Raw genomic sequence first — 12,840 nt, 5'->3', positions numbered from 1 at the left:
AACTTTGTGACTTGCTTTCCCCTGCCCTGAGGTGCATGAATACCAAGATGAGAGCAGCCCTCTCAGTTGAGAAGCGAGTGGCGATAGCCCTGTGGAAGCTTGCAACGCCAGACAGCTACCGGTCAGTTGGGAATCAATTTGGAGTGGGCAAACCTACTGTGGGGGCTGCTGTGATGCAAGTAGCCCACGCAATCAAAGATCTGCTGATATCAAGGGTAGTGACCCTGGGAAATGTGCAGGTCATAGTGGATGGCTTTGCTGCAATGGGATTCCCTAACTGTGGTGGGGCTATATACGGAACCCATATTCCTATATTGGCACCGGAGCACCAAGCCGCCGAGTACATAAACCGCAAGGGGTACTTTTCGATAGTGCTGCAAGCTCTGGTGGATCACAAGGGACGTTTCACCAACATCAACGTGGGATGGCCGGGAAAGGTGCATGATGCTCGCATCTTCAGGAACTCTGGTCTGTTTCAAAAGCTGCAGGAAGGGACTTTATTCCCAGACCAGAAAATAACTGTTGGGGATGTTGAAATGCCTATATGTATCTTTGGGGACCCAGCCTACCCCTTAATGCCATGGCTCATGAAGCCGTACACAGGCAGCCTGGACAGTAGTCAGGAGCTGTTCAACTACAGGCTGAGCAAGTGCAGAATGGTGGTAGAATGTGCATTTGGACATTTAAAGGCGCGCTGGCGCAGTTTACTGACTCGCTTAGACCTCAGCGAAACCAATATTCCCACTGTTATTACTGCTTGTTGCGTGCTCCACAATATCTGTGATAGTAAGGGGGAGACGTTTATGGAGGGGTGGGAGGTTGAGGCAAATCGCCTGGCTGCTGGTTACGCGCAGCCAGACACCAGGGCGGTTAGAAGAGCACAGGAGGGCGCGGTACGCATCAGAGAAGCTTTGAAAACCAGTTTCATGACTGGCCAGGCTACGGTGTGAAAGTTCTGTTTGTTTCTCCTTGATGAAACCCCCCGCCCCTTGGTTCACTCTACTTCCCTTTAAGCTAACCACCCGCCCCTCCTCCCTTCAATCACCGCTTGCAGAGGCAATAAAGTCATTGTTGCTTCACATTCATGCATTCTTTATTCATTCATCACACAAATAGGGGGATGACTACCAAGGTAGCCCAGGAGGGGTGGTGGAGGAGGGAAGGAAAATGCCACACAGCACTTTAAGCACAGCACTTTAAAAGTTTACAACTTTAAAATTTATTGAATGACAGCCTTCTTTTTTGGGGGCAATCCTCTGTGGTGGAGTGGCTGGTTGGCCGGAGGCCCCCCCACCGCGTTCTTGGGCGTCTGGGTGTGGAGGCTATGGAACTTGGGGAGGAGGGCGGTTGGTTACAGAGGGGCAGCAGTGGCAGTCTGTGCTCGAGCTGCCTTTGCTGCAGCTCAACCATACACTGGAGCATACTGGTTTGGTCCTGCAGCAGCCTCAGCATTGAATCCTGCCTCCTCTCATCACGCTGCCGCCACATTTGAGCTTGAGCCCTGTCTTCAGCCCGCCACTTACTCTCTTCAGCCCGCCACTTACTCTCTTCAGCCCGCCACCTCTCCTCCCAGTCATTTTGTGCTTTCCTGCACTCTGACATTATTTGCCTCCACGCATTCGTCTGTGCTCTGTCAGTGTGGGAGGACAGCATGAGCTCGGAGAACATTTCATCACAAGTGCGTTTTTTTTTCTTTCTAAGCTTCACTAGCCTCTGGGAAGGAGAAGATCCTGTGATCATTGAAACACATGCAGCTGGTGGAGAAAAAAAAAGGGACAGCGGTATTTAAAAAGACACATTTTATAAAACAGTGGCTACACTCTTTCAGGGTAAACCTTGCTGTTAACATTACATACATAGCACATGTGCTTTCGTTACAAGGTCGCATTTTGCCTCCTCCCACCGCGTGACTACCCCCTCAACCTTCCCCCCTCCCTGTGGCTAACAGCTGGGAACATTTCTGTTTAGCCACAGACAAACAGCCCAGCAGGAATGGGCTCCTCTGAGTGTCCCCTGAAGAAAAGCACTCTATTTCAACCAGGTGACCATGAATTATATCTCACTCTCCTGAGGATAACACAGAGAGATAAAGAACGGATGTTGTTTGAATGCCAGCAAACATACACTGCAATGCTTTGTTGTACAATGATTCCCGAGTACGTGTTACTGGCCTGGAGTGGTAAAGTGTCCTACCATGAAGGACGCAATAAGGCTGCCCTCCCCAGAAACCTTTTGCAAAGGCTTTAGGACTACATCTAGGAGAACCGCAAATGCCAGGGCAAAGTAATCCTTTCACATGCTTGCTTTTAAACCATGTATAGTATTTTAAAAGGTACACTCACCGGAGGTCCCTTCTCCGCCTGCTGGGTCCAGGAGGCAGCCTTGGGTGGGTTCGGGGGGTACTGGCTCCAGGTCTAGGGTGAGAAACAGTTCCTGGCTGTCGGGAAAACCGGTTTCTCCGCTTGCTTGCTGTGAGCTATCTACAACCTCCTCCTCATCATCATCTTCTTTGTCCCCAAAACCTGCTTCCGTATTGCCTCCATCTCCATTGAAGGAGTCAAACAACACGGCTGGGGTAGTGGTGGCTGAACCCCCTAAAATGGCATGCAGCTCATCATAGAAGCGGCATGTTTGGGGCTCTGACCCAGAGCGGCCATTCGCCTCTCTGGTTTTCTGGTAGGCTTGCCTCAGCTCCTTCAGTTTCACGCGGCACTGCTTCGGGTCCCTGTTATGGCCTCTGTCCTTCATGCCCTGGGAGATTTTGACAAAGGTTTTGGCATTTCGAAAACTGGAACGGAGTTCTGATAGCACGGATTCCTCTCCCCAAACAGCGATCAGATCCCGTACCTCCCGTTCGGTCCATGCTGGAGCTCTTTTGCGATTCTGGGACTCCATCATGGTCACCTGTGCTGATGAGCTCTGCATGGTCACCTGCAGCTTGCCACGCTGGCCAAAGAGGAAATGAGATTCAAAAGTTCGCGGTTCTTTTCCTATCTACCTGGCCAGTGCATCTGAGTTGAGAGTGCTGTCCAGAGCGGTCATAATGGAGCACTCTGGGATAGCTCCCGGAGGCCAATACCATCGAATTGTGTCCACAGTACCCCAAATTCGAGCCGGCAACGTCGATTTAAGCGCTAATCCACTTGTCAGGGGTGGAGTAAGGAAATCGATTTTAAGAGCCCTTTAAGTCGAAATAAAGGGCTTCATTGTGTGGACGGGTGCAGGTTTACATCGATTTAACGCTGCTAAATTCGACCTAAAGTCCTAGTGTAGACCAGGGCTATATGACTGTATAGCACCTAGCACAATAGGGCCCTGACCTGGTTGGCCTGTAGGCAATACTACAGTATAAATGTTTAACAATAATAATGAAGTCATTGAGGCCCAGCTCCCCAAAGGTATTGAAGGATCTGAGCCTGAGCCACTAGATTACCTGGAATCACATATAACAGAAGCTGGAATTCCTATCTTGATAAGGGAGATTAGATCTTGAAATATTTGCCTCTGGCTAGTAAGTGTCTGACAAATATGGAAGAGGAGAGTAGCTCACTCTCCATGGACAAGGCCTTCGTAAATTTGCCAGGAAGGGTGCTCTCCCTGGAGCCTCATTGGAGGCGCCATTTTTCATATAGCCTCTGGCTATTAGGTGTCTGATAAATCTGAAGAACCTCCTCTGGTCCTGAAGGGAGGAGGAACATTCATTTATTCTCTCTGCTGGAGCCTGAGGGCTGCTTCAACGGGGGTGAGTTTGAGCTACTCTACCCCATCTGCAACCTGGTGGCAGCTGTAGGTAATAGAAGTGCTGTAAGAAGATGTTTCCACTGCACCTCCTCCACTGTAGGTTAGGGTTGCCAGGTGTCCCGTTTTCGACTCGAACACCCAGTTGAAAAGAACCCTGCCGGCTCTGGTCAGCACTGCTGACCAGGCTGTTAAAAGTCCAGTTGGCATGGGACTTGCAGGCCCCTTACCCGGCTCCTTGTGGCTCCCGGGAAGTGGCTGGCATGTCCCTCTGGCTCCTAGGTGTAGGGGCAGCCGTGGGGGCTCTGTGCGCTGCCCCTGCCCTGAGTGCCGGCTCCGCAGCTCCTACTGGTCAGGAACTGCAGCCAATGGGAGCTGCGGGGGCGATGCCTGTGGGCGAGGGGTAGTGTGCAGCGCCGTCTGGCTGTGCCTCTGCCTAGGAGCTGGAGAGACATGCTGGCTGCTTCTGGGAGCCCCCTGAAGTAAACATCACCCAGAGCCCTCACCCCCTTCTGCACCCCAACCCCCCAGCCCCAGCCCTGAGCCCCCTACCACATCCAAACTCTCCCCAAAGCCCGCACCCCTGCCCCAGCCCTGAGCCCCCTCCTGCACTCCGAACCACTCGCCCCCAGCCTGGAGCCATCTCATACACCCTTAACCCCTCATATCTGGCCTCACCCTGGAGCCCGCACTCCCAGCTAGATCCTGTACTCTCTCCCACACCCCAGTCCCTCCACACTCCAAAACCCTTGGCCCCATCCCCCAGCCCGGCGCTCCCTCCTGTACTCCAAATCCCTCATCCCCGGCCCCACCCCAGAGCCCGAAGCCCTTACCCCCTCCCAACCCTCTACCCCAGTCTGGAGCCCCCTCCTGCACCCTGAACCCCTCATTTCTGGCCCCACCCTGGAGCCCTCCCCCTCTTCTGCCCCCCAATCCCTTGCCCCAGCCTGGTGAAAATGAGCAGGTGAGTGAGGGTGGGGGAGAGCGAGCGATTGGGGCTGGGGGTGGAGTGAGTGGGGGATGGGGCTATGGAGAAGGGGCGGGGCAGGGCCTTGGGGAAGGGGATGGGAAGGGGATGGGCAAGGATGTTCAGTTTTGTGTGATTAGAAAGTTGGCAACCCTACTAGCTGCTTCTTTGGGTCCTCCTTCCCAGTGAATAGCTCTGCGTTGCCTGCCTCTGCGACTAATCCTAGCTTTCCCAAGTGGTCGCAGAGTGAAATTGACTTGCTCAATGCTGCCCACCTATTTTTAAATAGCTGAAGTGAAAACCAGCAAAACTCTGATCAGTTTTCACTCTGTTTTCATGGACACTGTGAGTAGCAGTAGAGACACCGGAACGGTCTCTGTTCAGACTCATGTAAGACCTCACTGCATCAGTTTACACTCAGTTAATGTTTGAAAGGCTATTTTCACAGCCATAAAGACTAGACACTTAGGGACAGATTTTCAAGAGAGCTCTGCTCTTGTTTGGGCACCTAAAATCTGACCACTTGGTTTCATAAGTGCTCAGCACCTAGCAACTCCCAGGATGGTGCTTCGGAAAGCTATGAGTGGTGGCAGGGGTAGGCACTGCAGCTATTCAATAGAGAGGAGGCCCCAGAAAGGAGGCTGGAGAATATGTAGATTAGTGCGTGCACACATACATGTTCCCCACTCAAATATTTCTGCTGCTGTTCCCAGGAGCTACTAGAAGTACAGCTATTTTCAAAAGCTGGCCATTAATGTTTCTTAAATGAAAGCTTGGCTTCTGCATAAGTTGCTTGCAATGCATTCGTATCTCCTTCCTCCCCCTTCCCCAAATTCTCCACTTCTGGTCCTCAGTGATGAGCAAGTAAGTGGAGTTTTCAAGCTGTCGGGTCAGTAGACCAAGAACGGTACAGATTACAGTGTGAGGTCTCTCGACTGAGGCCATAAAGGGACACTGTGAACTTTAAAATCTCACTCTGTCTGGAAATGTTTCACATATTTTTGTTGCAAATAACATCTAGGATTATAGTAATTAACAGAGATTAGAAAAATATTTTTGTTGTGGACTTTCTTAAATTGATTTTTTTTTAAGCTTTCACATTTGACAGCCATTACGGTCACTATTTCCCCTTTTGTCTGTGTGTATCCTTCATACAGGATCAGGTGAGGGAATTTAAAATAGGAAAATGTGATTGTAAAACAAACAAAACTTGGAGGGTGGATAGCGAAGGAGGTATAATACCTGAAACTAGTTTAAACTAATGTTTTAATTTGACTAAATGTCAAGGTGATTGTGTCCTTGCTCCTATTTACTATGCATTTATATTCTTAGTTAGTTAGGAATTTGCCTCAAAATTCTTAGTCAAAATTTCTTCCCTCTACTGTTGTGCTCTATGCCATTTGTCTGTCACTCTCCACTCCATGTGCAGCTTTATTTCTGTGGTTCTCTTGGTATATAATTTGTGAATCATTTTCTCATTCTTTGGCATGAAAGGTTCTATATAAACACAAAATATTGTCCAGTATTTCCTCCATTAGTGTCAAAGGGAATAACTTGCACAGCTCCCTCACACAGATAGGTGACTAGACTAGACATAAAGAAAAGGAATACTTGTGGCACCTTAGAGACTAACCAATCTATTTGAGCATAAGCTTTCGTGAGCTACGGCTCACTTCATCGGGTGCATACTGTGGAAAATACAGAAGATGTTTTTATACACACAGACCATGAAAAAATGGGTGTTTATCACTACAAAAGGTTCTCTCTCCCCCCACCCACTCTCCTGCTGGTAATAGCTTATCTAAAGTGATCACTCTCCTTACACTGTGTATGATAATCAAGGTGGGCCATTTCCAGCATAAATCCAGGGTTTAACAATAACGTCTGAGGAGGGTGGTGGGGTAGGAAAAAACAAGGGGAAATAGGTTATCTTGCATAATGACTTAGCCACTCCCAGTCTCTATTCAAGCCTAAGTTAATTGTATCCAATTTGCAAATGAATTCCAATTCAACAGTCTCTTGCTGGAGTCTGGTTTTGAAGTTTTTTTGTTGTAATATCGCAACTTTCATGTCTGTAATCGCATGACCAGAGAGATTGAAGTGTTCTCCGACTGGTTTATGGATGTTATAATTCTTGACATCTGATTTGTGTCCGTTTATTCTTTTACGTAGAGACTGTCCAGTTTGACCAATGTACATGGCATTGCTGGCACATGATGGCATATATCACATTGGTGGATGTGCAGGTGAACGAGCCTCTGATAGGGTGGCTGATGTTATTAGGCCCTGTGATGGTGTCCCCTGAATAGATATGTGGGCACAGTTGGCAACGGGCTTTGTTGCAAGGATAGGTTCCTGGGTTAGTGGTTCTGTTGTGTGGTATGTGGTTGCTGGTGAGTATTTGCTTCAGGTTGGGGGGCTGTCTGTAGGCAAGGACTGGCCTGTCTCCCAAGATTTGTAAGAGCGTAGGGTCATCCTTCAGGATAGGTTGTAGATCCTTGATAATGCGTTGGAGGGGTTTTAGCTGGGGGCTGAAGGTGACGGCTAGTGGCGTTCTGTTATTTTCTTTGTTAGGCCTGTCCTGTAGTAGGTGACTTCTGGGAACTCTTCTGGCTCTATCAATCTGTTTCTTCACTTCTGCAGGTGGGTATTGTAGTTGTAAGAATGCTTGATAGTGATCTTGTAGGTGTTTGTCTCTGTCTGAGGGGTTGGAGCAAATGCGGTTGTATCGCAGAGCTTGGCTGCAGACAATGGATCGTGTGGTGTGGTCAGGGTGAAAGCTGGAGGCATGTAGGTAGGAATAACTGACAGTAGGTTTCCGGTATAGGGTGGTGTTTATGTGACCATCGTTTATTAGCACTGTAGTGTCCACAAAGTGGATCTCTTGTGTGGACTGGACCAGGCTGAGGTTGATGGTGGGATGGAAATTGTTGAAATCATGGTGGAATTCCTCGAGGGCTTCTTTTCCATGTGTCCCGATGATGATGAAGATGTCATCAATATAGCACAAGTAGAGTAGGGGCGTTAGGGGACGAGAGCTGAAGAAGCCTTGTTCTAAGTCAGCCATAAAAATGTTGGCATACTGTGGGGCCATGCGGGTACCCATAGCAGTGCCGCTGATTTGAAGGTATACATTGTCCCCAAATGTAAAATAGTTATGGGTAAGGACAAAGTCACAAAGTTCAGCCACCAGGTTAGCCGTTACATTATCGGGGATAGTGTTCTTGACGGCTTGTAGTCCCATCTTTGTGTGGAATGTTGGTGTAGAGGGCTTCTACATCCATAGTGGCCAGGATGGTGTTATCAGGAAGATCACCGATGGATTGTAGTTTCCTCAGGAAGTCAGTGGTGTCTCGAAGGTAGCTGGGAGTGCTGGTAGCATAGGGCCTGAGGAGGGAGTCTACATAGCCAGACAATCCTGCTGTCAGGGTGCCAATGCCTGAGATGATGGGGCGCCCAGGATTTCCAGGTTTATGAATCTTGGGTAGTAGATAGAATATCCCAGGTCGGGGTTCCAGGGGTGTGTCTGTGCGGATTTGATCTTGTGCTTTTTCAGGGAATTTCTTGAGCAAATGCTGTAGTTTCTTTTGGTAACTCTCAGTGGGATCAGAGGGTAATGGCTTGTAGAAAGTGGTTTTGGAGAGCTGCCGAGCAGCCTCTTGTTCATATTCCGACCTATTCATGATGAGAACAGAACCTCCTTTGTCAGCCTTTTTGATTATGATGTCAGTGTTGTTTCTGAGGCTGTGGATGGCATTGTGTTCTGCACGGCTGAGGTTGTGGGCAAATGATGCTGCTTTTCCACAATTTCAGCCCGTGCACGTCAGCGGAAGCACTCTATGTAGAAGTCCAGTCTGCTGTCTCGACCTTCAGGAGGAGTCCACCTAGAATCCTTCTTTTTGTAGTGTTGGTAGGGAGGTCTCTGTGGATTAGTATGTTGTTCAGAGGTGTGTTGGAAATATTCCTTGAGTCGGAGATGTCGAAAATAGGATTCTAGGTCACCACAGAACTGTATCATGTTCGTGGGGGTGGAGGGGCAGAAGGAGAGGCCCCGAGGTAAGACAGCTGCTTCTGCTGGGCTAAGAGTATAGTTGGATAGGTTAACAATATTGCTGGGTGGGTTCAGGGAACCATTGCTGTGGCCCCTTGTGGCATGTAGTAGTTTAGAAAGTTTAGTGTCCTTTTTCTTTTGTAGAGAAGCAAAGTGTGTGTTGTAAATGGCTTGTCTAGTTTTCGTAAAGTCCAGCGATGAGGAAGTTTGTGTGGAGTTTGACAGTGAACCATTGATGACAACTCTTTGAGTATGATCTTTCAATTATTTTTGCACCTACTTACGGTAATTTCCTCTAGACCACATTTCCCTAGTTTGCTTATGAGCATGTCATGTGGAACTGTTTAAAAAGCCTTACTGAAATCAAGATATAGCGCATCTACTGCTCCCACCATTCACTAAGCCAGTACTCCTGTTAAAGAAGGAAATAAGTTGGTTTGGCATGATTTGTTCTTGACAAATCCATGTTGGCTATTCCTTATAACCCTGTCATTGACTAGGCGCTTACAAATTGATTGTTTAATAATTTGTTCCAGTATCTTTCCAAGAATTGAAGTTAGGTTGACTGGTCTATAATTCCTTGGGTCCTCTTCATTCACTTTCTTAGAGACAGGTACTGTATTTGCCCTGTCCTCCAGGAGTTCTCGAAAATAATCGCTAATGGTTCCAAAATTGCTATAGCTAATTCCTTAAGTACCTTAGGATGGATTTCATCAGGCCCTGCTGACTTGAGTACGTCTAACTTACCTAAATATTCTTTAATCTGTTCTTTCACTATTTTAGTTTCCATTCCTTCCGGCTTGTTGTTAATATTAATCAAGCCGCTGGTCACAATTAACCTTTTTAGTGAAGACTGAAGCAAGATAGGCATTAAACACCTCAGCCTTCTTGACGTAATCAATTAGCTCTCCTTCCCCACTAAGTAAATCTTCACTTTTCTTCTTTCTGATTTTTGCCCCAATGTGATTGTGCTGTTCTGTTGTACTCCTGCTTAGCAATTTGTCCATGGTTTTCAAATTTTTTTGTAAATTTCCTTTTTGATTTAAGGTCTATGAAAAGCTCCTGGTAGAGGCATATACTCTTACTATCTTTTCTTCATATTAGAATAGTTTGCTATTTGCCTCTAATATTGTCCCTTTGAGAAGTTGCCAGCGCTCCTAAACTACTTTTTCCCCTTATATTTTCTTCTCAGGAAACTTTACCCATCAGTTCTCTGAGTTTGTTAAAGTATGCTTTCTTGAAGTTCATTGTCCTTATCTTGCTGCTCTCGCTCCTTCCTTTCCTTAGAATAATTTCTATCATTTCACGACAGGTTTCAGAGTGGTAGCCATGTTAGTCTGTATCAGCAAAAACAACCAGGACTCCTCCTGTTTTTTGTTTTGTTTTTGTTTTGTTTTTATCATTTCATGATCACTTTCACCCAAGTTGCCTTCAACTTTCAGACTCGCAACCAATTCCACCCTATTAGTTAGAATCAAGACTCACATGTCTGTCCGCCTGGTTACTCCCTCCATCTTCTGAAACAGAAAGTTGTCCCTAATATATTCCAAGAATTTATTGAACGTTTTGTGTTTTGCTGTGTCTGGGTAGTTAAATTTCCCCATTGATACCAGGTCTTGTGTTTTGGATATTTCTGTTGTCTGTTGTAGAAATGCTTCCTCCACCATCGCCTCTTGATTTGATGGTCTGATCTGCTCAGGGGCAGATGTCATACTTGGTACTATCATTAGTGCCTATGTGGATGAGCAGCATGAGGTAGTGGTCAGAGGGGTGGATGAGCCACAGTAACCTTTCTGTGATGTCTTGGATGTAGACTGCAGGCAGGCAGTACACCTCCCAGGATTTCAGGTCAGCAGATGGATGCCTCCGTGCCCCCTCAGAATGGAGTCCCCAACCACCAGAACCCTATGGCTCCTCCTGTTGGATGCAGTGGCCATGAGCCTCCCAGACATGGGGGCAGGTGGCTCCTCCTCAATCATTGGGGTCTGCTCCTCTCCTCCTGTTGCCAGTACAGCATAGTGGTTCTTGACTGCAATGAACAGGGGACCTGGGGTGGGGTGGAGGGTGAAGCACTGTCTGTTGCACAAGGTGGCAATGCAGCCAATCTCCTTCTTGCACAGCAGTCGGTTCTCCTTTCTTCTCTGGTGCTTCTGTAGTCAGCCTGTATCGTCTGTCCCGGATGACTCCATGTACATCCTGTCGATGAAGTCCTCATGGTCCTGGATGCTATGCAGATGAGCCACATCCTCCTGCAGCTCTCTTACCTGCTTCCTGAGGGATGCCAGCAACAGACACCTCTCACATGAGGTGGTTCTCCCTGCCTCACTTTCTTCTTCAGGGACATGCAGGCTGCATTCCCAGGAAGTCAAGACCTGGACCTCAGTAGAAGCCTCCAGGGTCAGATTGTCAGTCTGGCCAGGGCCAGCGCAGGTGCAGGCAGAGGAAGAGCTAGTACTGGTGTTGGTGATGTGCCATTTTTCTCCCATTGTGGGTTCTTCCTTGGAAAGTATCTGCAATCCTCCTCTTACTGATCTTAAATGACTGTGTGACCCATGTAATTCCATGGCAGAGCTGTGGTGTGACAGAGGGGAAGGAAGCAGAGGAGAGAATTGAGGTTAAGGATGAGGACAAGCAAGAGGATGAGCATAAGGGGCAAAGTATTGTATACGGTTACTGGGGCAGATGGAGGTGCAAGCTTCCTGAACCCCGTGGGGATGGCTTTGTTGCAGACTGTCATCCACTAAGGGTTTACTGGAGACCACCACATTCCTATTCATTTGTGATCTATTCTAACCCATAAACAAACCACAGGCCTGCAAAAGTGAAAGAACACTGTATTAGTCTCTCCACTACTAAACTCTCCTTCAACTTCTGTGCTTCAGAGACACACAGTGTGCTGTTCTTCGAGTTCAGTACTCTTTGGTTGAAGGAGTTTAAGCTACATATTAAGCTACATTGAAATGATTAACATAGTCCTTCACCTGGTCCCCTCTCCTGTGTCTGTATAAGTTATAAAGGCTAGACCATACCTTATCCTGCTACTACTGATGGCAGTGGCAAAATTCCCATAGCTACAAGGGAGCAGGATCGGGCCCTACACATGCAGTTCTGAATTACACACCACTCAGAACCAGACTTATGATGGAAATTAATGTCCTATCACAACTGAGGCTCTTGTGTCACAGAGCATGGTCTACAGGTTATAAACAGCTCTGCCAAATCTCACAAATCTGGGGTAGGGGAGACTCTCTCACAAGTGGGGATTAATTTTAAGGCTCTTTCAATCTGATGATGAAGGATTTTGCTGGCACCTGGTTTCTACCAGGGGCTTAAATTTTCCTACATCATCCCCTCCCTCCTTAATGTCTTATTTATGCAAATTGCCATAACTCCTGACACAACAGTACCTGTCTCTTGGTTTAATAACTGGGATGAGTAGTTACAGGTACATCATTGTTGTCTTCTGAGCAGAGCGTTATGTGGGAGTATGTGGATATTTTAATGAGAGAACATTGTGGGGCTAGTTTATATTTTACCAGCATACACGAGTGACCCCCTTGCCCTCCAGGCACTGAGCTGGCCTCTCCGACAACACAGTGTTGCAGTTTAAATCTTACGTCAGGTAGTTACTTGCAGCGCATTGGCATGATTAGGGGCTTGGTCTTCAGCCGTGGTGTAGCTCTACTGCTGCTCCTGATCCTCAGCTGGGTAGCAGAGAGTGCCTCAGTGGTGCACTGTACACGCTCACCCGGCAGCATGGCAAGCACACTGACAGCTGAGCAGGGAGCAGCCGATGCCTTCTCTTGCCAGGTATTTCCCACTTTGCATGGCTTTCTTCGTTTATTTTTGGGCGCAAGAGAGAAACAGGGAGAACGCGTCTGATCCGAGAGAGAGAGGTTAACTTCCCCTCCTCCCGGCCCTTAAACGTTCCAGCATTGGTATCCCCCTCCCCCAGATGATCCTAGCACAAAACCCCTTTTCACCTAATTGTTCTGTCATTTAACCCCCTCCTCCCCATACCACGTTCATTCTAGCACTCAAGCCTCTTAATGCCCGTTCCCTCCTGTTCATCTTCCTGTGCATT

General features: G+C 47.8%; 1 protein-coding gene across 3 annotated transcripts in view; it reads left to right on the top strand.

The window, feature by feature from the left end:
* The window catches only part of BCAT1 (branched chain amino acid transaminase 1), a 113,912-nt gene that overhangs the window by 25,381 nt on the left and 75,691 nt on the right, over window positions 1–12,840 (top strand). The window contains exon 1 of one of the 3 annotated variants that reach the window (XM_048827010.2): window positions 12,427–12,566. The exons of 1 other annotated variant lie outside the window; for it this stretch is intronic. In XM_048827010.2, the coding sequence (XP_048682967.2) occupies window positions 12,513–12,566 (54 nt within the window). In that variant the 5' untranslated portion in view covers window positions 12,427–12,512. Of the gene's footprint in view, window positions 1–12,426; window positions 12,567–12,840 lie in introns of those variants that run through there. One more of the 3 variants, XM_048827017.2, reaches the window with a different exon arrangement.

Source organism: Caretta caretta, chromosome 1, assembly GCF_965140235.1.
Source record: "Caretta caretta isolate rCarCar2 chromosome 1, rCarCar1.hap1, whole genome shotgun sequence".
In the NCBI taxonomy this organism is placed as follows: domain Eukaryota; kingdom Metazoa; phylum Chordata; order Testudines; family Cheloniidae; genus Caretta; species Caretta caretta.
This window is presented reverse-complemented; position numbering and strand designations above follow the sequence as displayed.